Raw genomic sequence first — 23821 nt, 5'->3', positions numbered from 1 at the left:
GGGCGGGACTGGAGGACCAAGCGCGAGCAGCTGATCTTCCAACCAATCAGAGTGAATGAGGGGCAGGGCTTATCTGGATCTCCCTCATTGGCTGAGACTCTGCATCTTTTGAGTTCTTCCCAGTGGCCATGTGGGCGCGGGTTCCAAAAACCTTGTTTCCTGCCTGAGATGTGTTGACCAATGGGAAGGATTGGAGGACCGATGGACTCTGGTCCTCCAGGCAATCACACTGCGGGCTTTGTGTGAATGAAGTTTGAGCTTCACACAGACTTAAACTGACTTGCTGATTCCTGGCAGCATTGTGTGTTTGGGACCTGGGTTCAATTCAATGTGGAGTTTGCACATTCTCCCTGTGTCTGCGTGGGTTCCCTCCGTTGTGTTCCAGTTTTCACCCACCATCCAAAGATGTGCAGGTTAGGTGGATTGGCTATGCTAAATGGCCCCTCAGTGCCCAAAAAAAGGTTAGGTGGGTTACAGGGATAGGATGGAGGCATGGACTTAAGTAGGGTGCTCTTTACAAGGGCGGTGCAGGCTTGATGGGCCGAATGGTCTCCTTCCGCACTGTAAATTCTATGATTCTGTTGGACTTTCGCTCTCAGTCTGATCTGATGGATCTGTCTGGGGGTATTTCCCGAGTACAGTTTAGTGTTTGGGTATTTTAGGGAACAGGTAGAACTTCCTTGGTTCTACCTGTTGTTTTTGGTTAATGTGTCTGGAGTCTTTGAGTTCTTCCTGTCCGTCTCCAATTATCCTTCCTGTCTCGGGTATATGGGTCTAGGTAGCTTGGTGTTGTGATTCGTGTTGTTTAGTTGTCTGTCTGTCTCCAGCAGGTATTGTTGTCTCTCGATAATGACTGTGCTTCTGCTCTTATGAACATATCAGTGTTGGATCCAAGCTCCCGGATTGCCTGTCTTCCTCTCCGAGTAAGATTCTGTTTGTCGCTTGTATTTCACTCCTGTGACAGGACAGAGATCGGATTGAAGGGATTCAAACATGGGAGTTCTGGGAAAGATGGGCTAGGATTTGGGAGATGACAAAATGTTCAAAGGTTTGAAAAAGAGAGGGAGGTTGAAGATGGGGCAGTAATTTATAAGGATGGCAGGGTCAAGGGTTTGTTTTATTGAAGAGGGGGGTGATGATGGCAGATTTGAAGGACAGAGGGACAGTACCTGAAGAGAGAGAAATGTTGACAATATCCATGGACACGGTAGTTGGCTGATCAGTAGCTCAGTGGGAATAGGGTCGGTGGAGCAGGAGCTGGGTCTCATGGACAAGAGGAACTCTGAGAGGGCATGAGGGGAGATGGGAGAGAAACTAGAGAATGATGTGGGTTCAGGGCTCGGGAAAGGATGAAATTTAAGAACAAAAAAAAAAAAGTACAGCACAGGAACAGGCCCTTCGGCCCTCCAAGCCTGTGCCGACCATGCTGCCCATCTAAACTAAAATCTTCTGCACTTCCAGGGTCCGTATCCCTCTATTCCCATCCTATTCATGTATTTGTCAAGATGCCCCTTAAACGTCACTATCGTCCCTGCTTCCACCACCTCCTCCGGCAGAGAGTTCCAGGCACCCACTACCCTCTGTTTTTTTAAAACTTGCCTCGTACTTCTCTAAACCTTGCCCCTCGCAACTTAACCTATGCCCCCTAGTAATTGACCCCTCTACCCATGGAAAAAGCCTCTGGCTATCCACTCTGTCTATGCCCCTCATAATTTTGTAAACCTCAATCAGGTCGCCCCTCAACCTCCGACAGTTTGGTCCGGTGGGCTCGTGGAAGAGGGAAGCAGCAGAGGCAGCTGGCCAGATTTACTCAATCTCAGTCACAAAGAAGCTCCACAAGCTCCTCATACTTCTTGTTGGAGGCGAGGATGGAAGAGACAGGGGAGAGCGAGAGTACGGTAGCATTGTGGATAGCACAATCGCTTCACAGCTCCAGGGTCCCAGGTTCGATTCCGACATGGGTCACTGTCTGTGCGGAGTCTGCATGTCCTCCCAGTGTGTGCGTGGGTTTCCTCCGGGTGCTCCGGTTTCCTCCCACAGTCCAAAGATGTGCAAGTTAGGTGGATTGGCCGTGATAAATTGCCCTTGGTGTCCAAAATTGCCCTTAGTGTTGGGTGGGGTTGCTGGGTTGTGGGGATAGGGTGGAGGTGTTGACCTTGGGTAGGGCGCTCTTTCCAAGAGCCGGTGCAGACCCGATGGGCCGAATGGCCTCCTTCTGCACTGTAAATTCCATGAAAAAGGAACTAACTTGTGTCAGAGATATTAAAAAGTATCAACACTGTATTTGACACAAATCTAATTTATTTGACTTTTAGCCAAAATATTAGCCCCTGTAAATGGGCTGGAGTTTGTTATCAGCAGAAAGAAACCTAAATGAACATGGTTCAGTCCTGAATGTGAGCAACAGCAAATTTCAATCACTGTGATTACTTGTGGTTTTGTTGGTGTTTCTGCAGGTGGGATGAAGTGGTGAATCCCTTCCCACACTCTGAGCAGGTCTCTCCCCAGTGTGAATTCGCTGGTGACTCAGCAGGTTGAATGAAGTGGCAAATCCCTTCCCACACTGGGAGCAGGTGAATGGTCTCTCCCCAGTGTGAACTCGCTGGTGTCTCCGCAGTGCGGATGACTCAGTGAATCCCTTCCCACAGGGTGCGCAGGTGAATGGCCTCTCCCCAGTGTGAATTCGCTGATGTACAGTGAGGTGAGATGATTGTCTGAACCTAGTCCCGCAGTTAGAGCACCTGAATGGCCTCTCCCCAGTGTGAACTGGCTGGTGTCTTTGCAAGTCAGATGACTGAGTGAATCCCTTCCCACACTTGGAGCAGATGAACGGTCTCTCCCCAGTGTGAACTCGCTGGTGCTTCCGCAGTGCGGATGACTCAGTGAATCCCTTCCCGCAGTGAGAGCATCTGAACGGTCTCTCGTCAGTGTGAACACGTTGATGGATCATCAGATCCCCAGAACCTTTATAGCACTTCCCGCACTCTGGACATTGAAACTGTCTCTCATCAGTGCGAACTCGCTGATGCTTCTGCAGGTGGGATGACTGAGTGAATCCCTTCCCACACTCGGAGCAGGTGAATGGTCTCTCCCCAGTGTGAATTCGCTGGTGACTCAGCAGGTGGGATGACTGAGTGAATCCCTTCCCACACTTGGAGCAGGTGAATGGTCTCTCCCCAGTGTGGCTGCGTTGATGAATTTCCAGCTTGGATGGGGAAATGAATCCTTTCCCACAGTCTCCACATTTCCACAGTTTCTCCTCAGTGTGACTGCATTTGTGGCTTGTGAGGCCTGATGATCGAGCAAATCCTCGTCCACACACACAACACGTGTACGCTTTTTCTCCACTGTGAGCGATGCTTTTTCCATCCATGTTCAAAGTACGATGATAATCAGGATATGATAAATTGAGGACTCTGTCAGACCCTGATGTGATGTTTGGTTTGAGTTTCCGGACTTTGAAGCCTCCAATTCGAGCACCCTGTGAAACGGATTTAAAACAGGAAATAGGGAGTGAGAGAGAACCCAGAAAAACAGGTTGTAAAATTGAGCTGAATGAATCTGGTCATTTGTGGGGCCAACACTAAGAAAAAGTGACCATGTAAATGGCTGAATTGTCACAAAAACCTAACTGGCCTTTTTGGGAGGAGAAAGAGGTTAAGAGGGATTCTGTATATCAACAAGACATATTAAGAGAGTAGTTGGCAAAGCAAATTATTCAACCTTGAGCTTCATGAACAGTAATATTGATACCAAAACTATGCTTCCGGTGGCACAGTGATTAGCACTGCTGCCTCACAATGCCAGGGACCCGGGTTCAATTCCGGCCTTGGTGACTGTGTGGAGTTTGCACTTTCTCCCCGTGTCTGCGTGGGTTTCCACCCGGTGTTCAGGTTTCCTCCAACAGTCTAAAGAAGGACAACTTCGGTGGATTAACCTTGATAAATTGCCCCTTAGTGTCCAGGGATGTACAGGTTAGGTGGGGCTATGGGGTTACAGGGAGAGGGTAGGGGTGTGGGCCTAGGCAGGATGTCCTTTCAATTGGATTGGATTGGATTTGTCACGTGTACCAAGGTACAGTTAAAAGTATTTTTCTGCGAGCAGCTCAACAGATCATTAAGTACATGGGAAGAAAAGGGAATAAAAGAAAATACGTAATAGGGCAACACAAGATATACAATGTAACTACATAAGCACTGGCATCGGATGAAGCATACAGGGTGTAGTGTTAATGAGGTCAGTCCATAAGAGGGTCATTTAGGAGTCTGGTGACAGTGGGGAAGAAGCTGTTTTTGAGTCTGTTCGCGTATGTTCTCAGACTTCTGTATCTCCTGCCCGATGGAAGAAGTTGGAAGAGTTAGTAAGCCGGGTGGGAGGGATCTTCGATTATGCTGCCCACTTTCCCCAGGCAGCGGGAGGTGTAGATGGAGTCAATGGATGGGAGGCAGGTTTGTGTGATGGACTGGGCGGTGTTCACGATTCTCTGAAGTTTCTTGCGGTCTTGGGCCGAGCAGTTGCCATACCAGGCTGTGATGCAGCCTGATAGGATGCTTTCTATGGTGCATCTGTAAAAGTTGGTCAGAGTCAATGTGGACATGCCGAATTTCCTTAGTTTCCTGAGGAAGTATAGGCGCTGTTGTGCTTTCTTGGTGGTAGCATCGACGTGGGAGTGGTAGCATCGACCTTTCAAAGAATAGGTGCAGACTTGATGGGCCGAATGGCCTCCTTCTGCACTGGAGGAATTCTATGGTTCTAATTCTATTCCATGAATCTTTATAAAGCTCTGGTCACCACTCTTCAGGAAGGATCTGAAGGTTCTTGGAGAAGGTGCAGAGGAGATTTCCCAGAATGGTTCCAGCAAAGGAGGTTGAGGGGAGATTTGATTCAGGTACACAAGATTATGCCAGGTTTCCATCGGGTGGACAAAGAAACTCGGTTTCCATTCACTGATCGTACAAGCAGTCGGGACACAGATTTAAAGTTTTGGGTAAAGCCTGGATTGAATTATATAAGATCCCGAGGGGTCTTGACAGGGTGGACGTGGAGAGGATGTTTCCTCTTGTGGGAGAATCGAGAACGAGGGCATCACTGTTGCAAAATAAAGAGTCACCCATTTAAGATGGAGATGAGGATTTCTTTCTCGAGAGTTGGAAAACTTTGGAACGCCTGCCGGAAAAGGCAGTGGAAGCAGAGTCCTTGAATATTTTTAAGGCAGAGCTGGATAGATTCTTGATGAGCAAGGGGGTGAAAGGTCATCAGGGGTAGGCAGGAATGTGAAGTTGAGGTTAGAATGAGATCAGCCGCAATCTTATTGAATGCTGAGCAGGCTCGAGGGGCCGGTTCAGAGTTTGTATGTAAAAGGTACAGGAGATAGAACATAGAAAAATACAGCACACAACAGGCCCTTCGGCCCACGATGTTGTGCCGAACCTTTGTCCTAGATTAATCATAGATTATCATAGAATTTACAGTGCAGAAGGAGGCCATTCGGCCCACTGAGTCTCCACCGGCTCTTGGAAAGAGCACCCTACCCAAGGTCAACACCTCCACCCAACACAAAGGGCAATTTTGGACACTAAGGGCAATTTATCATGGCCAATCCACCTAACCTACACATCTTTGGACTGTGGGAGGAAACCCACGCACACACGGGGAGGGCGTGCAGACTCCGCACAGACAGTGACCCAAGCCGGAATCGAACCTGGGACCCTGGAGCTGTGAAATAATTGTGCTATCCACAATGCTACCGTGCTGCCCTGAAGAACAAATAAATCTACACTATATCATTTTACCGTAATCCACGTACCTATCCAATAGCTGCTTGAAGGTCCCTAATGTTTCCGACTCAACTACTTCCACAGGCAGTGCATTCCATGCCCCCACTATCTCTGGGTAAAGAACCTACCTCTGACATCCCCCCTATATCTTCCACCATTCACCTTAAATTTATGTCCCCTTGTAATGGTTTGTTCCACCCAGGGAAAAAGTCTCTGACTGTCTACTCTATCTATTCCCCTGATCATCTTATAAACCTCCATCAAGGTCGCCCCTCATCCTTCTCCGTTCTAATGACAAAAGGCCTAGCACCCTCAACCTTTCCTCGTAAGATCTACTCTCCATTCCAGGCAACATACTGGTAAATCTCCTTTGCACCTTTTCCAAAGCTTCCACATCCTTCCTAAAATGAGGCGACCAGAACTGTACACAATACTCCAAATGTGGCCTTACCAAATTTTTGTACAGCTGCATCATCACCTCACGGCTCTTAAATTCAATCCCTCTGTTAATGAACGCGAGCACACCATAGGCCTTCTTCACAGCTCTATCCACTTGAGTGGCAACTTTCAAAGATGTATGAACATGGACCCCAAGATCTCTCTGCTCCTCCACATTGCCAAGAACTCTCCCGTTAACCCTGTATTCTGCATTCATATTTGTCCTTCCAAAATGGACAACCTCACACTTTTCAGGGTTAAACTCCATCTGCCATTTCTTAGCCCAGCTCTGCATTCTATCTATGTCTCTTTGCAGCCGACAACAGCCCTCCTCACTATCCACAACTCCACCAATCTTCGTATCATCTGCAAATTTACTGATCCACCCTTCAACTCCCTCATCCAAGTCATTAATGAAAATCACAAACAGCAGCAGACCCAGAACTGATCCCTGCGGTACGCCACTGGTAACTGGGATCCAAGCTGACTATCTGCCATCCACCACCACTCTCTGACTTCTATCGGTTAGCCAGTTTGTTATCCAACTGGCCAAATTTCCCACTATTCCATGCCTCCTTACTTTCTGCAGAAGCCTACCATGGGGAACCTTATCAAATCCCTTACTAAAATCCATGTACACTACATCTACTGCTTTACCTTCATCCACATGCTTGGTCACCTCCTCAAAGAATTCAATAAGATTTGTAAGGCAAGACCTACCCCTCACAAATCCGTGCTGACTATCCCTAATCAAGCAGTGTCTTGCCAGATGCTCAGAAATCCTATCCTTCAGTACCCTTTCCATTATTTTGCCTACCGCCGAAGTAAGACTAACTGGCCTGTAATTCCCAGGGTTATCCCTAGTCCCTTTTTTTAAACAGGGGCACAACATTCGCCATTCTCCAATGCCCTGGTACCACCCCGGTTGAGTGAGGACTAAAAGGTCATTGCCAACGCCTCTGCAATTTCATCTCTTGCTTCCCATAGAATCCTTGGATATATCCCGTCAGGCCCGGGGACTTGTCTATCCTCAAGTTTTTCAAAATGCCCAACACATCTTCCCTCCTAAAAAGTATTTCCTCGAGCTTACCAGTCTGTTTCACACTGTCCTCTCCAACAATATGGCCCCTCTCATTTGTAAATACAGAAGAAAAGTACTCGTTCAAGACCTCTCCTATCTCTTCAGACTCAATACACAATCTCCCGCTACTGTCCTTGATCGGACCTATCCTCGCTCTAGTCATTCTCATATTTCTCACATGTGTAAAAGGCCTTGGGGTTTTCCTTGATCCTACCCGCCAAAGATTCTTCATGCCCTCTCTTAGCTCTCCTAATCCCTTTCTTCAGTTCCCTCCTAGCTATCTTGTATCCCTCCAACGCCCTGCCTGAATCTTGTTTCCTCAGCCTTACACAAGTCTCCTTTTTCCTCTTAACAAGACATTCAACCTCTCTTGTCAACCGTGGTTCCCTCACTCGACCATCTCTTCCCTGCCTGACAGGGACATACATATCAAGGACACGTAGTACCTGTTCCTTGAACAAGTTCCACATTTCACTTGTGTCCTTCCCTGACAGCCTATGTTCCCAACTTATGCACTTCAATTCTTGTCTGACAACATCGTATTTACCCTTCCCCCCCAATTGTAAACCTTGCCCTGTTGCACGCACCTATCCCTCTCCATTACTAAAGTGAAATGGAGGTGACACGAGATGATATGAGATGTACGTTTATACACAGCGAGCGGCAATGACTAATACTCGCTGCCTATGAGGGAGTTTGAAAATAGACACTATGAATGATTTGATTTCAAAAGGAAATTGAATAGACATCCGAGGGAAATAAACATGCGAGGATACAGGGAGCAGGAGAATGGGACTAACTGGATTGCCCCAGAGAGCTAGCATGGATTCAATGGGCTGAATGCCATTCTCGGTGTCATCATGTCTCTGACTCTTCTGTGTAATCTCGTTTTGTAATTTAACCCCGGGGGGTGTTCAGATATCATTCAGGTAAAAAATCTGTGCTACACTCCCTCCGAGGCCATTCTATCCTTCCTCAGGTTTGTTGCCCTGAACTGAACACAGTTCTCCAGGTTTGGTCTAACCAGGGTTTGTGAATCTCAGGGCTTTTCCAGTCACACTGAGACCTGAAATCTTCCCTCACAGACAGAACAGTCAAACCTTTTACCTTCCACACCCAGATGCTGCTGAAATTTAGTTTCCAATGAACCGAGTGACTCTGTCAGATCACGATGTGACATTTGGTTTGCGTTTCCCGTCTGTTCAACCTCCACTTCCAGTATTCTGTAAATTTACAGAAACCTCACCGTCAGTTGAGGAGGCCAAATCAATGTCATTATTTTTTTACATTTTAAAATAAATTCAATTTTTCCAATTAAGGTGCAATGTAGCATGGCCAATCCACCTACTCTGCACATCTTTGGGTTGTGGGGGAGAAACTCACACAAACATGGGGACAACCCCACACGGACAGTGACCTAGAGCCGGGATTGAACCTGGAACCATGCGCCGTGAGGCAGCAACGCTAACCACTACTCCACCGTGCTCTCCAAATCACTGTGTTTTTAAGACAGAGATAGATAGGTTTTTGATTAATAACAGGATCCGGTGTATGGGGAGAAGACAGGAGAATGAGGATGAGAAACATATCAGCCATGATTGAATAGTGAAACAGACTCGATGGGCCGAATGGCCTAATTCTGCTCCTATGTCTTTATGGTCTTACAAGTCAAAGGCTTGCTGAAGTCCATGTAAACTACATCAACTGCACTACCCTCATCTATACTAGTCACCTGCTCACAAAATTCAATCAAGTTTGTTAGGCATGACCTCCCTCTAACAAAGCCATGCTGGCTATTTCTGATCAAATCTTGCCTGGAGGGGCAAGTAGATTCTCTCCTTCAGAATTCTCTCCAATATTTTCCCTGCCACTGATGTGAGACTCACTGGTCTGCAGTTCCCTGGCTTATCTCTACAACCTTTCTTAAATAGTAGGACCACATTAGCTGATCTCCAGTCCTCTGGCAATTTCCCCGTGGCCAGAGAGGAATTAAAAATTTGGGTCAGAGCCCCTGCAATATCCTCCCTCGCCTCCCACAGCAGTCTAGGGCACAACTCATCCAGTCCAGTTTTAAACCTGCCAGCACCTCCAATACCACGTCACTCCCTATGTCAATTTGCTCAGGATCTACAGTCTCTCTGCCCGAGCTCCATATCTACCTCCTCATTCTCTTGGGTGAATGTAGAAGCCAGGTATTTCTAATCCAACTAGTATAGGTAAAAGATAGCTGTTTAAGCATAAATATTTAGCCCCAGTTTTAAATACCCATTTAAAAATGAGAATTTCAGCACCCATAACCTCAGGTCATCTCAAAACATATAGCTTCAATAGATACATGAAACAGCATAATTCCATCATAGATTAAAACAGCATAGTTGCAAGACAGTTTGACACTATACTTGTGCTGCTGTCAAGGACAAGGGCTGAATTCCATGGCAACGAGGTGGCAGGAGTCCAGTAACTAAAGCTCTATTGTTCTCTTTTCAGGCCATTAGTGATTACAGCGTGAACCACATTCCATAGCTTATAAGGCCGAAACATTTTAATGGATAAAACATTGAATCAAATATATATTTGATTCCAGCTTTCTCGACATGAAGTCTCCATTGTTACATTAGTCAAGCTAGCTTAAAACCAGTTTATTGCTGGTAAAGATTAGCAGAATATCACATTCCATAACATGCAGACATGAAACAATTAAAAGCTAATGTTGCACATTGAAGATGGACGGCTTGCCGTCAAATCAAATGTGTTTGAGTATAATTAGGATTATATTGGGGTGTGATTAGATGACTTAAGACAGATATGAAAGGGTATAACTGAAAAGTTTCCCCCCGCCATTTTTAGTCTGTCAGTCTGTTAGTCTGTCAGTCTGTCTTTGTAGTGATGTAGTGTTTTTGACTTTGAGTTTGAGTTTAGCTGAAGATTAGCTCTCTCTCTCTCTTCATATTCAGACTTTGATCCTTTTAAAAGTTACCTTCGAGCTGTCTGCCTAAACAAAAAGATAATGTCTGTAATTCTCTGAAAGCTTCAAATTGTCTACGAATTGCCTTTTAAATGACTTTCAAATTGTAATCAAGCGACTACAAATAAAACAATTCTTTTTGGCACCTGAGACGTTTTAACTGCAAATTTCTGCTGAGTTCCAGTAATCGCAAAGTGCTACTGGTAACCGAATAGTAGGAATACTGTAATTTCCTTCAACTTTACAGAGTCAAATAATAGTAGGAATCTAACAACTTGGCGCAGTCCAATAATATTAATAGATTCCTTCAGTGAAGACAGATGTAAAGTGTTCATTCAACACCCGACCAATATCCTCTGGCTCCACTCACAGATTTCCCCCTTGGTCCCAAACGGAAACACACTATTCTTGATCTGATGAATGATCATGCTGACCTGAAACATTAACTCTGTTTCTCTCCACAGATGCTGTCCGAAATCCTGTAGATTTCCAGCATTTGTGTTCTTGTTTAAAATCACAGCAGTCCAGGTGGTGTCTAACGCGGATTTTATATATCTCAGTGCTTCTCCAGTCACACAGATTCCGGAAATCTTTACCAACAAACAGGTCAGAAGAAATAGGAACAGGAGTCACTCATCCTGTCCTTTGAGCTGCTCCACCATTTAATGAGATCACAGCTGTGCAGCACGGTAGCACAATGGTTAGCACTGTGGCTTCACAGCGCCAGCGTCTCAGGCTCCATTCCCTGCTGGGTCACTGTCTGTGCAGTGTCTGCACGTTCTCCCCATGTCTGCGTGAGTTTTCTCTGGGTGCTCCGGTTTCCTCCCACAGTCCATCGACTTGCAGGTTAGGTGGATTGGCCATGCTAAATTGCCCTTAGTGTCCAAAAAGGTTAGGAGGGGTTATTGGGTTAGGGCGGAAGTGAGGGCTTAAGTGGGTCAGTGCAGACACGATGGGCCGAATGGCCTCCTTCTGCTCTGTATGTTCTATGATCTAACACTCACTAAGTCCACTTTCCTACCTTATCTGTGTTACCCTTAATTCCCCTACTGATTAAAAACATATCGATCTCAGCCTTGCAACTGATCAAGGACTCAGCCTCCACATTTCCTGGGGTAAAAGAAATTCTTCCCTCATTTGGCAGTCCCTCCATACCCAGAAGCATCCCAGTAAGCCTCCTCTGTACTGCCTCCAATGATAACATATCTTTTGTTAAATAACGGGAGCAAGACTGTACACAATGTTCTAAATGTGGCCTCACTGGTAGCTTGTAGTTACAGCAACACCTCTTCACTTTTATACTTCAGCCCCCTTGAAATAAAACATGCAGGACTAGGCTCAAACTATGGCCACTCCTTCTAGAATGTCCAACAAGGGAAAACATCCGCTCTACATCTGCCACATCAATCCCATTTAGTATCTTATGTACCTCAATTATATCTCCTCTCATTCTTCTAAACACCAGTGAGTATTGGCCTAAACTGCTCAAATCTCTCTTCACAAGACAATCAATCTAGTGAACCTTCTCTGAACCGCCTCAAATGCATTTATATCATTGTCCAAGCAAAGGACCAAAATTGCAGCACTCCAGATGTGGTCTCACCAACACCCTATACAGTTACAACAGCACTGCCCTACTTTAAACTCTTATTCCATTACCAATGAACGCCAACATTCCATTTGCCTTCCTTATTACCTGCTGCACCTGCAGACTGTCTGCGATCCGTGCACGAGGGCACCCAGATCCCTCTGTTCAAAAGCATTATGAAGTTTCTCTCCATTTAGATAAGAAGTTGCCTTTTTATTCCGCTGACCAAAATGAATAACCTCCCACTTCTGCACGTTAAATTCCATCTGCCACATTTTGGCCCACTCACCTAACCATTAGTTTATTTCTTATTTCCTCATTGCGACTTGCTTTCCCACCCATTTCAGTGTTAGCTGCAAATTTGGCTCTTGTACATTCTATCTGTCCCATAATCATTAATTTGGATTGTAAATAGTTGGGGCCTGAGGACCGAACCCTGTGGCACACCACTAGTTACAGCTTGCCAACCAGAAAAAGACAGATCAGCATAATCCAAGTCCCCTCACACCTGCTATTCTCTCTTCCAACCTCTTCCATCGCGCAGAAGATATCAAAGTCTGAGAACACGCCCAAACAGATTCTAAAACAGATTCAAAAACAGCTTCTTCCATGTTGTTGCCAGACTCCTAAACCACCCCGTTATGGACTGAACTGAACTCTCCACGTATCTTCTGTACTGAAGATGTAGTACTACACTCCAGATGCTTCATCCAATGTCTATGCATTTACATTGTGTATTTATCGTTATGTCCTATGTCTTTCATGTATGGAACTGTACGCAGAACAATTCTTTTCACTATACCGGAGTACGTGTCAATAAATCTAATATGATATAATGCCCTCTCTGCTGTCTGTTGTTTAGCCAATCCTCAATCGAAACTAATATATTACCTCTCAACACCGTGGGATCTTACCTTGTTTATTATCTTTTATATGACACCGTATCAAATGTATTCTGGAAGTCCAAATACATCTACAGGACCTCCATTATCCACTTGGCTTGTTACATCTTCCAAGAGCTCACAACAAATTTGTCAAACACGATTTACCCTTCACAAAACCACGCTGACTGATGGACTTGGGGCAGCACGGTAGCATAGTGGTTAGCACAATTGCTTCACAGCTCCAGGGTCCCAGGTTCGATTCCCGGCTTGGGTCACTGTCTGTGCGGAGTCTGCACGTTCTCCCCGTGTGTGTGGGGGTTTCCTCCGGGTGCTACGGTTTCCTCCCACAGTCCAAAGATGTGCAGGTTAGGTGGATTGGCCATGATAAATTGCCCTTAGTGTCCAAAATTGCCCTTAGTGTCGGGTAGGGTTACTAGGTTATGGGGATAGGGTGGAGGTGTGGGCTTGGGTAGGTGCTCTTTCCAAGAGCTGGTGCAGACTCGATGGGCCGAATGGCCTCCTTCTGCACTGTAAATTCTATGAAATTCTATGATTGCGGTCTAACTTTCCAAATGTCCAGTTACTACTTCCTCAATAATGGATTCCAACAGTTTCCCAACAACAGGCATTAAACTAACTAGTTTCCTACTTTCTGCCTTTTTGAACAGGAGGGGTTACATTAGATTTTGCCACTAATGCAGTGACATTGTCACTGGGTCAGTGTCTCCCTCCTGGTCTCTGTGAGGTTGTTTGTGGAGAGAAGCCGGAAGTGGCGGATAGTGAGAGTGGAGAATGTTCATTGTTTCACATTCAGCTCTGGGGCCCCACTGGGGTTGGTAAACCCCGCCCCCCGACATTGACCTCTTACCTGACACCTCACAATGCACGGAGTGATTGACGGCAGCTCCAGGCCAATGGGAGGAGAGGGGGCGGAACCGGGGGACCGAGCAGGAGCGGCTGGTCCTCCAACCAATCGGAGCGAATGAGGAGGCGGGACTGGGCTGAGTGAAGCATGCGCAGTGTCATTAATGGCGACGTGAAGAAGGTTCTTTCTCGGATTTGCAATCAGTAAAGGTGGGAATGGCGGGACGGAGGGATCAGCCAGGTCGTCAGATACGCTTCGTAAACATGTTATAGAAACAGGGAACCAGAAAAAAAACCTACCGGTACCCGGTGACCTGAGGAGTGGCCGCAGCTTTGTCACAGACAGAACTAAGCGGCCGCCATCTTGCTTGCGCCTTCCCAGAAAACCGCATGCGCACAAGCCTTTTTAATTGGGTACTCGCAGCAGTGCGCACCCACCACTTGTTTATTGGAACAGCAGCAGCGGAGGATCAGTCGCCATCATTGTTGGGGGCAACATTTAAAAAAAAATGTTTCTTCATGACAGAATGTACATCAAACTGTTTCACTCTGAGTTACAAATTCTTATTTATGGGGCAGAATATATGTCCAGGGCAGTGACAATAATTCGAATTTATATTGTGCCTTGAACAGAATAAAACTTTCAGACTTTTCGGAGAAACTTACAAAATAACAATTGACACTGAGCCACAAGAGGAGATATTTGCTTTTGAGGAGAACCTTAATAGAGGAAAGTGAGTGAGAGAGTCGCAGAGTTTTAAGGAGGAAATTTCAGAGCTTGTGGCCCAGTCAAATGATAAAAGGCCAGTAATGGTAGAGAGGTTAAAATATGGAATGCTACAGTGGCTGGAATTAAATGAGTGCAGAGATCTTGAAGGGGTGTGTGTGGAGGAGATTACAGAGATCAGGATGATCACAACTATAAGAAAAGAAGAATGGGAAATTTCGACTTTTGGTGCTTCTTAAAGGGAATCGTTTGTAGATCACTTCTCAGCTTTTACTTCTCAGCTTCTGGCAACACATGGCCACAAATCGATCAAAAGTGAAAGTGACGGTGAACCAGGCAGAACAGTCAGTGGCTGCATAAAGCAGGGTGGCATGGATATTACACACGGGGATGAACTTCAGGAAATGAAACTGTTCAGAGAAAACAATGGGAATGTGTCTCAATATCAGGTAGAGGATAATGACCAGTAGATCCGCCAATGACATGGCCACCAGGTAATGAGTGACACATTTGGAGAGACCAGTTTTTGCAGATGAGGCTCACAACCGTGACTATGTTCACTGTAAGGAAGGAAAATAACCAATGATGGAACTGGTGAGGTACCTCGGGGTTCGGTCCTCAGGCCCCAACTATTTACAATATATATTAATGACTTGGGTGTAGGGATTGAAGGTACTGGAGCCAAATTTGCAGATGACACAGGGCTAAATTGCTGGCTTTGAAAGCAGACCAAGGCAGGCCAGCAGCACGGTTCAATTCCCGTAACAGCCTCCCCGAACAGGCGCTAGAATGTGGCGACTAGGGGCTTTTCACATTAACTTCATTTGAAGCCTACTTGTGACAAGCAATTTTATTTTCATTTCATTTTCAATAGGCAGGATAGTAAGTTGCAATGAGGAAATAATAAGTTTACAAATGGATATAGATAGGTATGGTGAGTGGGCCAAGATGTGGCAGATGGAGTTTAACGTGCATGATATCCATTTTGGTCGTAAAAATGGAAAGGATACCCATTGGGCACGATTCAATGGAAACCTTTTGAAGTGTAATTTCAGGCGGGTTTGGTGGGGTGTTTTGTGTCAGCTGCAATGGCGAAATGGAGACCCCTATTCAATAGCACTTGAGTGCAAGAAGCGAACCCCCACGTGAATCTCAACATGCCTGGCATCCTCACCGTCTGATTCACCCGACTCTTGCCTCAGCTGCTCACCACTAACAAGGGGAAGCTGCTTTTGAACGTTCCCTCAGCACTCACTCTCTGCCAAGACACGAGGATGGCAGCGCAGAGACCTGCTCCTTGCCAGGCTGCCCGATGCTTTGGGTGAGAGGCGGGGCACCTTGTTCCCCAAAGGGAGTTGGAGAACTAGTCAGCAGGGTCAGCAATGCTGCCTGGGAGGCAGTGGCAGTGGCCGCCAGTGTGGGCACCATGACCAGGAGGACCCACATCCAATGTTGGAAGACCAAAGATCTCTAAGGCGCTGCAAGGGTTCCCACCTCTCTCATGGCATCAGTCCCACCTGACATCAGTGATGGGGAAGCTTTTGGAAAAGATACTGAGGGACAGGATATCTGCACATTGAGGAAAATGGACTGGTTAGTGACAGGCAGCATGGTTTTGTATGGGGAAGGTCATGTCTCATCAACTTTATTGAGTTTTTTTGAAGAGGCGACAAAGAAAATTGCTGAGTGAAGGGTTGTGGATGTAATTTATATGGGCTTTAGTGAGGCATTTGACAAGGTCCCACAAGGTAGACTAGTACAAAATCTAAAATCATGTCTGTTCTTGGCCTGCTGCAATGTTCCAGTGAAGCGCAACGCAAACTGGAGGAACAACATCTCATCTTCTGGTTAGGCACGCTACAGCCTTACGGCCTGAACATCGAATTCAACAACTTCAGATGATCAGCTCTAGCCCACTTCGACCCATTTGTTTTCATTTCATTTTAACTGTTTTTTACCATTTCTTTCTTTCTTAATATACATTTAAACCCCCCCCCCCCGCCAATCTTATCCACCTTTCCTTCACCTTTCTCCTCTTTGCTCCCCTTCCCCTACATCTACAGTTCATCCTCTGATGTTAGTTTCCCTGCTGTTTGACCTTTCACATCTTTTGTCCTCTCTGGGGACTGCCATTAGCACTCTTTCCCCTTGGTTTCTGTGGCCATTAGCACCCGGTTTCCCTGGGTTTCTGTGGCTATGACTCATCTTTCATTCTCACACCACAGTATAAATATTTCCCACTTCCTCTGTCTGTTAGCTTTGACAAAGAGTCATCGGACTCGAACCATTTGCTCTTTTCTCTCCCTACAGATGCTGCCAGACTTGCTGAGATTTTCCAGCATTTGCTCTTTCATTACAATTTCCTTTGTCATCCATGGTGCCCGAATCCTGCCATTTCTATCCTTCATTTTTGCGGGGACATGCCTGTCCTGCACTTCAATCAAATGGCCTTTAAACGCCTCCCACATAGGGCGGCATGTGGCGCAGTGGTTAGCACTGGTACTGCGGCGATGAGGACCCGGGTTCGAATCCCGGCTCTGGGTCACTGTCCGTGTGGGGTTTGCACATTCTCCCCGTGTCTGCGTGGGCTTCATCCCCACAACCCAAAGACGTGCAGGTTAGGTGGATTGGCCACGCTAAATTGCCCCTTCATTGGAAAAAGAACTAATTGGGTACTCTAAATTTATATTTTTAAAAATTGCCTCCCACATGTCAGACGTGGATTTGCCCTCAAATAGCCGCCCCCAATCCACATTCCCCAGTTCCTGTCTAATTTTGATGTAATTGGTCCTCGCCCAATTAAGCACCCTCACCGCGGGCCACTCTTGTCCTTGTCCATGACTACTCAAAATCTTATGGAATTATGGTCGCTAAACGCAAAATGCTCCCCCACTGAAACATCAATCACCTGGCCTGGGTCATTCCCCAATACCAAGTCTAATATGCCCCCTCCCTGGTTGAACAATTGTATCAAAAAGCCCTGCTGGACACATCTAACAAATTGCTCTCCATCCAAGCCCCTGGCTATCAGGGATTCTCAGTCAATATGGGGAAAGTTAAAGTCACCCAGCACAACTACCGTGCTTTTTACACACCTTTTGGTGGCACGGTAGCACAGTGGGTAGCACTGCTGTGTCACAGCTCCAGGGACCCGGGTTCAATTCCGGCCTCGGGTGACTGTCTTTGTTGAGTTTGAACTTTCTCCCCATGTCTGCGTGGGTTTCCTCCGGGTGCTCTGGTTTCCTCCCACAGTCCAAATATGTGCATGTTAGGTGGATTGGCCATGATAAACTGTCCCTGAGTGTCCTAAAGTTCCATGCAGTAATCCATCCTCTCAGTTCATCTGTCTTACCTGCTACACTTCTTGCATTGCAGCAAACGCACTCCAGACCTACAGTCTCGCTGAGCCCTGTGGCTTCCCTCCGCCTGCTCTTACTCTGCACTCGGTTTATCTCAGTCTCACTCTCTTCCCCAGTCTGTACACATACTGCCCTGCTGTTCTGGTTCCCACCCCCCTGCCACACTAGTTTAAATCCTCCTGATCAGCACTAGCAAACCTCCCGCCCAGGATATTGGAGCCCGTCCAGTTCAGGTGTAACCCGTCCTTCTTGTACAGGTCCCACCTTCCCTAGAAGACATCCCAGTGATCTATATATCTAAAGCCCTCCCTCCTACACCAGCTCTTTAGCTATGTGTTCACCTGCACTATCTCCCTGTTCCAAGCCTCACTAGCACGGAGCAAGGGGAGTAACCCTGTGTTGGCAGTATCAGCGGTCCCAAGGCAGGAGGGTGATGACCACTCTCAGAGGGAAGTAAGAGGCTGCTATGTGTTCTGTTTCACAGAGACATGGCTCACTCCTGCCTCACCGGACTTTGCTATACAACCTAAAGGCTTCTTAATTCATCAGGCAAAGCGAAGGGTGGAGGAGTTTGTCTCCTCAGCAACTCCTCCTGGTGCTTGGATGTGGCGACCCCGGTTACCTATTGCTCCCTGGACCTGGAATACGTGACCATGAAGTGCCGCCCATACTATCTTCCACATGAGTTCACTTCAGCCATTATAGCGGTCTACATCCCACCCCAGGCAGATGTGAGGAAGGCGCTGGACGAACTGTGCAGTTATAAACAACTACGGCACAGAAAACCCGGAGGTCTTGTTTATCGTGGCCGGGTACTTCAACAAGGCCAACCTGAAGAGTGTACTGCCAAAATTCCACCAGCACATCTCTGGTCACACCAGGGGCGACAGCACTCTTGACCACTGCTACTGAAAAATCAAGGGCTCCTACCGTTCCATCCCCCGACCGCACTTTCCGGAACTAACTTAAACAATATGACACAGTGGTCACTCTTGCCTGACACTCAAACTCTGGGTGAAACCAGGCTTCTATTAGGATGTTGTCCTGATACTCCTGATGTGTGTGTGGGGTAGGATGGGACAGAGAGAGGGATGAGAGGTGGGATAATTAATTTAATGTCAGCTCCTACACAGATTCATCTGATGAACCAGATAGATAGAGCCTTACTTTAATATTTCTTCCCGAGGAGGTCACCTCTGACAACGCCCTACGAAACATCTTCCTCTTGGTCAAGATTAGACACAAAGTGGACAATTTACATTTGGTGGTGACGAGTGTGGGAGTTATTGTCCACTGTCATAATGTAGACATCGATTCAACAGGATTACTCCCACTGACATGCAGCTTTCGGTTTCTCCCAATCAAGCCTCAATGTTCACAAATTCTGCCCAACACAAAATGGGTTTCAAAATACCTCCAAACTCTTCTCCTGACAGTGAACGACGTGATTGTCCTTCCTCCCGGCTACAACGATTGTCAGCTTTACCGATCGCACCGACACCTATCCTCAAAGAGAAAGAAATCAGAGATAACTCAGAAATAGCAGCCCTGAAATGGACAATCTTGCCAACACATTGAGTGCAGACACTATGAAGCTTCACAGCAGCTGTCCTCGATTGGTCATCATGTTGTCATGGTTACAACAGTCTCCATGTTTACAGTTTATGATGTAATAATCAGACCATTGTGAGAACTTGTTGCTTTTGAAAGATAACCTGGTTATTAAATTGACAAGTTTTACTGGGAACACTTCAATGTTGTAAAGGCCATTAGAATATTTCACTCTGGAAGTTTTACTCACTGATTGTATCTGAAAGGATCTCCTGGTGTTAGAGGATCCTGTTTCATTCGATAATGATATTCCAAACCACTGAGATTTCTATACATTTCAGAAAATAAGTGAAAATTGGAGCTGCCCTCTGTTGCTGCCGTGATCTCCATGTCTCTTGATTAGTGTGTCCCATGTGTCGGAGTCAGCTGAAAAATAGCACAGAGCAGTTCGACCGGAGAAGCTGGGATTGTGCTCCTTTGAGTAAAGGAGTGGAAGGGGAGATTTGATGGAGGTTTGAAATGATGAGAAGTTTGACTGGGTAAATCGAAAGAAAGTGTTTCTACTAATGGGAGATGTGTTAACAAGATGTCACAGATTTAAGATCATTGGTGAAACATCTAGATGTTGGGAGCTCACAATTCTTACAGGAGAATTAGACAGACACTTGGAAAAAATGTAGGGGTTTGAGGAAAGAGCAGGGAATGGGAATTTTGGATATTTTCACAATAGCTGGGATGGCCACGATGGGTTGAATGGCCTTGTGCTCTGAATGATTCTATGAAGACTAAAGGAGCCTCATTAACTTCAGCGGAGCCACACTGAGATGGGAAGCAGTGAGTGCTTGGAGTGGAGGTGGATATTTGTGGGGGCGGGTGGGAATACCCGGCAGATCCCATCTCCCATCAATTGGTCATGGATTGATTTTCAGACCACCTCCATCCACTCTGCCTCACTCCAACATTTAGATGGTGATCAGGAATGGCGGCCATTCCAGTCCTGATGCCTTCTGTAGTTCCAACCAATGGCCCATCACTGTTTTGCTGGCACGACTGTACCCAGCAACCAGCTTCACTGCACATCAGCATGACCCAAAGGAGCATAAACCCTGACACAGTCCAGCGATCTCTGAAAACATTCAAAATAGCTCACTTGTTCAATGCAAGGATAGCCTCATCTTCTCTCTGATTCCCTGCCAATCACTGTGTAAACAAACAATCTCCTCATCTTCTCTCTGATCCAATCAATCGCTTGTGTAAACAAACAATCTCCTCATCTTCTCTCTGATCCAGTCAATCGCTGTGTAAACAAACAATCTCCTCATCGTCTCTCTGATCCAGTCAATCGCTGTGTGAACAAACAATCTCCTCATCTTCTCTCTGGTTTCTTTTCAACCCCTGTGTAAACAACCAATCTCCTCACATTATCTCTGGTTCCCTGTCATCTTATGAACATAGGAGTTAGGAGCAGAAGTAGGCAATTCAGCCCTTCGAGCCTGTTCGGCCATTCAATCAGATCATGGCTGATCTCTTCCTGGTCTCAAAGCCACCTCGTTACCTGTTCCCCTATCCCTTTAATCCGTTTTTTGAAGAAAAAAAACAGAAATCTATCTAAGGTCATGTTAGCTTTTTTGATTCCATTTTTAGTAGCTTTTTGCTGACTCCTAAAGTTCACCCAATCATCCAGCTTACCACTAACCTTTGCAGTATGGTATGCCCTAGCTTTTGCATTTTGTCCTCCTTGACATCCTTCTTTAGCCATAGAACATTTTTCTCCCTTTTACAGTTCCTCTTCCTCTCAGGAATATACTTTAATTGAGAGGTGTTTAATATCTCCCTGAACATCCGCCATTGTTCCTCAACTGTCCTATCCTCAATTATTTGTGCCCAGTTTACGTGGACCAACTCTTTTCTCAGGCCTGCATCAGTGTTTTAGTACTGGACTCGCCCAACACTACAAATCTGGTATGGCACTCTGTTGCCTCTCACTCAATCTGAACTCGAAATTCTAGCACGCTGTGATCACTCCTTCCAAGTGGATCCTAATCGACAATTCTATTTATTAACCCTTCTTCATTGCATCATATTAAATCTAAAATAGCCTGCTCCCTGGTTGGCTCCATAACATATTGCTCCAAGAAACAGTCCCGCGTAGACTCTATGAAATCTACGTCGAGACTACTCTTGCCAATTTGATTAATCCAGTCAATCTGCATGTTAAAATCACCCATGATTTACCATTGTCCCCTTCGCACAAGCCCTCATTATTTCTTGGTTTAAGTTGCGCCCCACTTTGAAAGTACTGCTCGGGGATCTGAACATTTCTGCTTTGTTTTGTTATATAATCTTTATTGTCACAAGTAGGCTTGCATCAACACTGCAATGAAGTTACTGTGGAAAGCCCCGAGTCGCCACATTCCAGCGGCTGTTCGGGTACACAGAGGGAGAATTCAGAATGTCCAATTCACTTAACGTCTTTCGGGATTTCCACCTATATCGATTCAACATCTTGGCCCTTAGTGCCAATATAATTTCTTAATATAGCCTGGATGTTTTTAACCAATATATCAGCTCCACCTCCTGTTCCACCCTGCCTATCCTTTCGGAATACCGAGTACCCGTGGACATTTAACTGCCAGTACCGGTCCTCCTGTAACCATGTTTCAGTGATCCCCACCAAATCATATCCATTTGTCTTTATTTGTGCCAACAGCTCATTGACCTGATTCTGAACATTGCGTGCATTTAGATACCTGGTTTTTAAATATGTCCGACCGATTTGTCTTTTCCTTGCCGGATTTTCTTTGTGCACTACGTCTTTCACACATTCGGATCTCCTTTATTGGTCTCTGATAATTCTCAGCCTCATCCTCAAATTTCACTCCACCAGTCACCTTACATTTTAAGTTTTTCTTACCCCTCCCTGGTCATTAGACTGGCCATGCTGTTTATTGTATTAACCTCTACCTTCTCCCCACTGCTCATCTGTTGCTCTGGTTCCCATTAATCATTATACTTCTTGTTGTTTTACCCTGCCTTTTCCATTTAAAAGTCCTTGTGACCACCCTATTTATTCTTTCTGCTTGAACACTGGTCCCAACGGTACAGACCCCTCCAGTCCCAATACTGGTGCCAGTGCCCCATGAAATGGAACCCCTCTTTCCCACAACACTGCTTTAGCTACATGTTTACTTCCCTAATTTTCTCATTCCTCTGTCAATTTGCACATGGCTCGGGTAGTAAAACAAAGACTATAACCCTTGAGGACTTGTTCTTTAATTTTGACCAAGTTCCTAATAATCCCCAAACAGGACCTCTGTCCTATTCTTGCCTATGTTGTTTCTCCCAACATGGATGACAACAACTGGATCCTCCCCCTCCAAGATCCTTTCAAGCCGGTTAGCGATGTCCCTCACCCTGGCACCAGGCAGGCAACATAACATGAGGGATACTCGGTCCTGCTTGCAAAGGATGCTGTCTCCCAAATTGTAGATACCCCTACAATTACTACTTGTCTTTTTGCTCCTCCCGCTTGAATGACCTCTTGTACGAGGGTGCAGTGGTCAGCTAGCTCATTGTCCCTATTCCTCATCCACACAGGGAGAATGTACCTCGTACCTGTTGGAGCCTGAAATTAGGATCTCTCTACCTGCCTAACTCGCAGCCACACCCTCCTGCCCCTGACCACGGGCCGAATTCAAGATGGTTAGCCTAAGGACTGCCTCCTGAAACACAGTATCCAGGTCCCCCTCCCTCTACCTGATGTGTTGTAGCTTCTGAAGCTCAGAATCCAGCTCATCAACTCAGAGACATGGTTCCTCGAGCAACCAACACTTGCTGCAGATATGGTCACTGGGAACCATAATGGGGTCCACCAGCTCCCACATCATGCAGGAACAACACATCACATGACTCTCCATCAGTGAATCCGTGAAACCACTTCCCTTCTCAGGCCGCAGTTCGAAAATCTCCCGCTCGGCCAGGTTCCAGTTGCTTTTCTGCAGAAATCTCTGCACCGGTGAATTGAGCCCCGAGTGCCCCACGGGGTTCGACGCTGCAGAGTGAGTGGAGGAGACTGAAGATCCGGCTTCAGGCAACTCAGCCTTTAAACCCCAACGGCAAAGGCGAGAGCGGACGCCAGAGGGAGCGCGGAAAAAAGCCCAGCGCCCATTGGAGGCTCGCTCAGCTCAGTCAGCCAATCAGCAGGAGCGTGGGGGAGGGGGGCGTGGCTGGAGCTCGTGGGCGGGCGGCAGCGAGAAAGGGGGACAGGATCTGCTCTGATTGGACAGTCGGTGAGTCCGCCGGGGGGGGGGGGAGTTAAATCTTCAAATCCCAACGGCAGGAGCGCGAGGGAGAAGGAGCGCGGGAAAAAAGCGACGCTCTGATTGGCGGCCCCAGGAGGAGCCGAGGGCGGCTGAATGGGCGCGGTTGGGGCAATGGTTGCGGAACTGGATTAGAAATGGAGATGCTGCCCTCACCCAGTCAACTCAGCAATCCCAGCAACTTTCACCATGTGCCGCTCAGCTTCACCATCTGCATTTAAAAAAGAAACAAACACAAAAAACCTGGCGTCAGGAATATCCAGCGTCC

The 23821-nt window shown here is 46.5% G+C and overlaps 1 protein-coding gene across 1 annotated transcript in view; it reads right to left on the bottom strand.

Annotated features, from left to right (window-relative positions):
* Positions 1-2283: 2283 nt before the first annotated feature.
* Positions 2284-23821, bottom strand: part of LOC140417886 (uncharacterized) — a 63996-nt gene continuing 42458 nt past the window's right edge. Inside the window, exons 3-4 of the mRNA XM_072501318.1 lie at positions 19098-19184; positions 2284-3481 (exon numbers count right to left, since the gene is read on the bottom strand). Coding sequence (XP_072357419.1) covers positions 2414-3481; positions 19098-19184 — 1155 coding nt within the window. The 3' untranslated portion in view covers positions 2284-2413. The remainder of the gene's footprint in view (positions 3482-19097; positions 19185-23821) is intronic.

This window comes from Scyliorhinus torazame, chromosome 5 (assembly GCF_047496885.1).
Source record: "Scyliorhinus torazame isolate Kashiwa2021f chromosome 5, sScyTor2.1, whole genome shotgun sequence".
Taxonomy (NCBI): Eukaryota; Metazoa; Chordata; class Chondrichthyes; order Carcharhiniformes; family Scyliorhinidae; genus Scyliorhinus; species Scyliorhinus torazame.
This window is presented reverse-complemented; position numbering and strand designations above follow the sequence as displayed.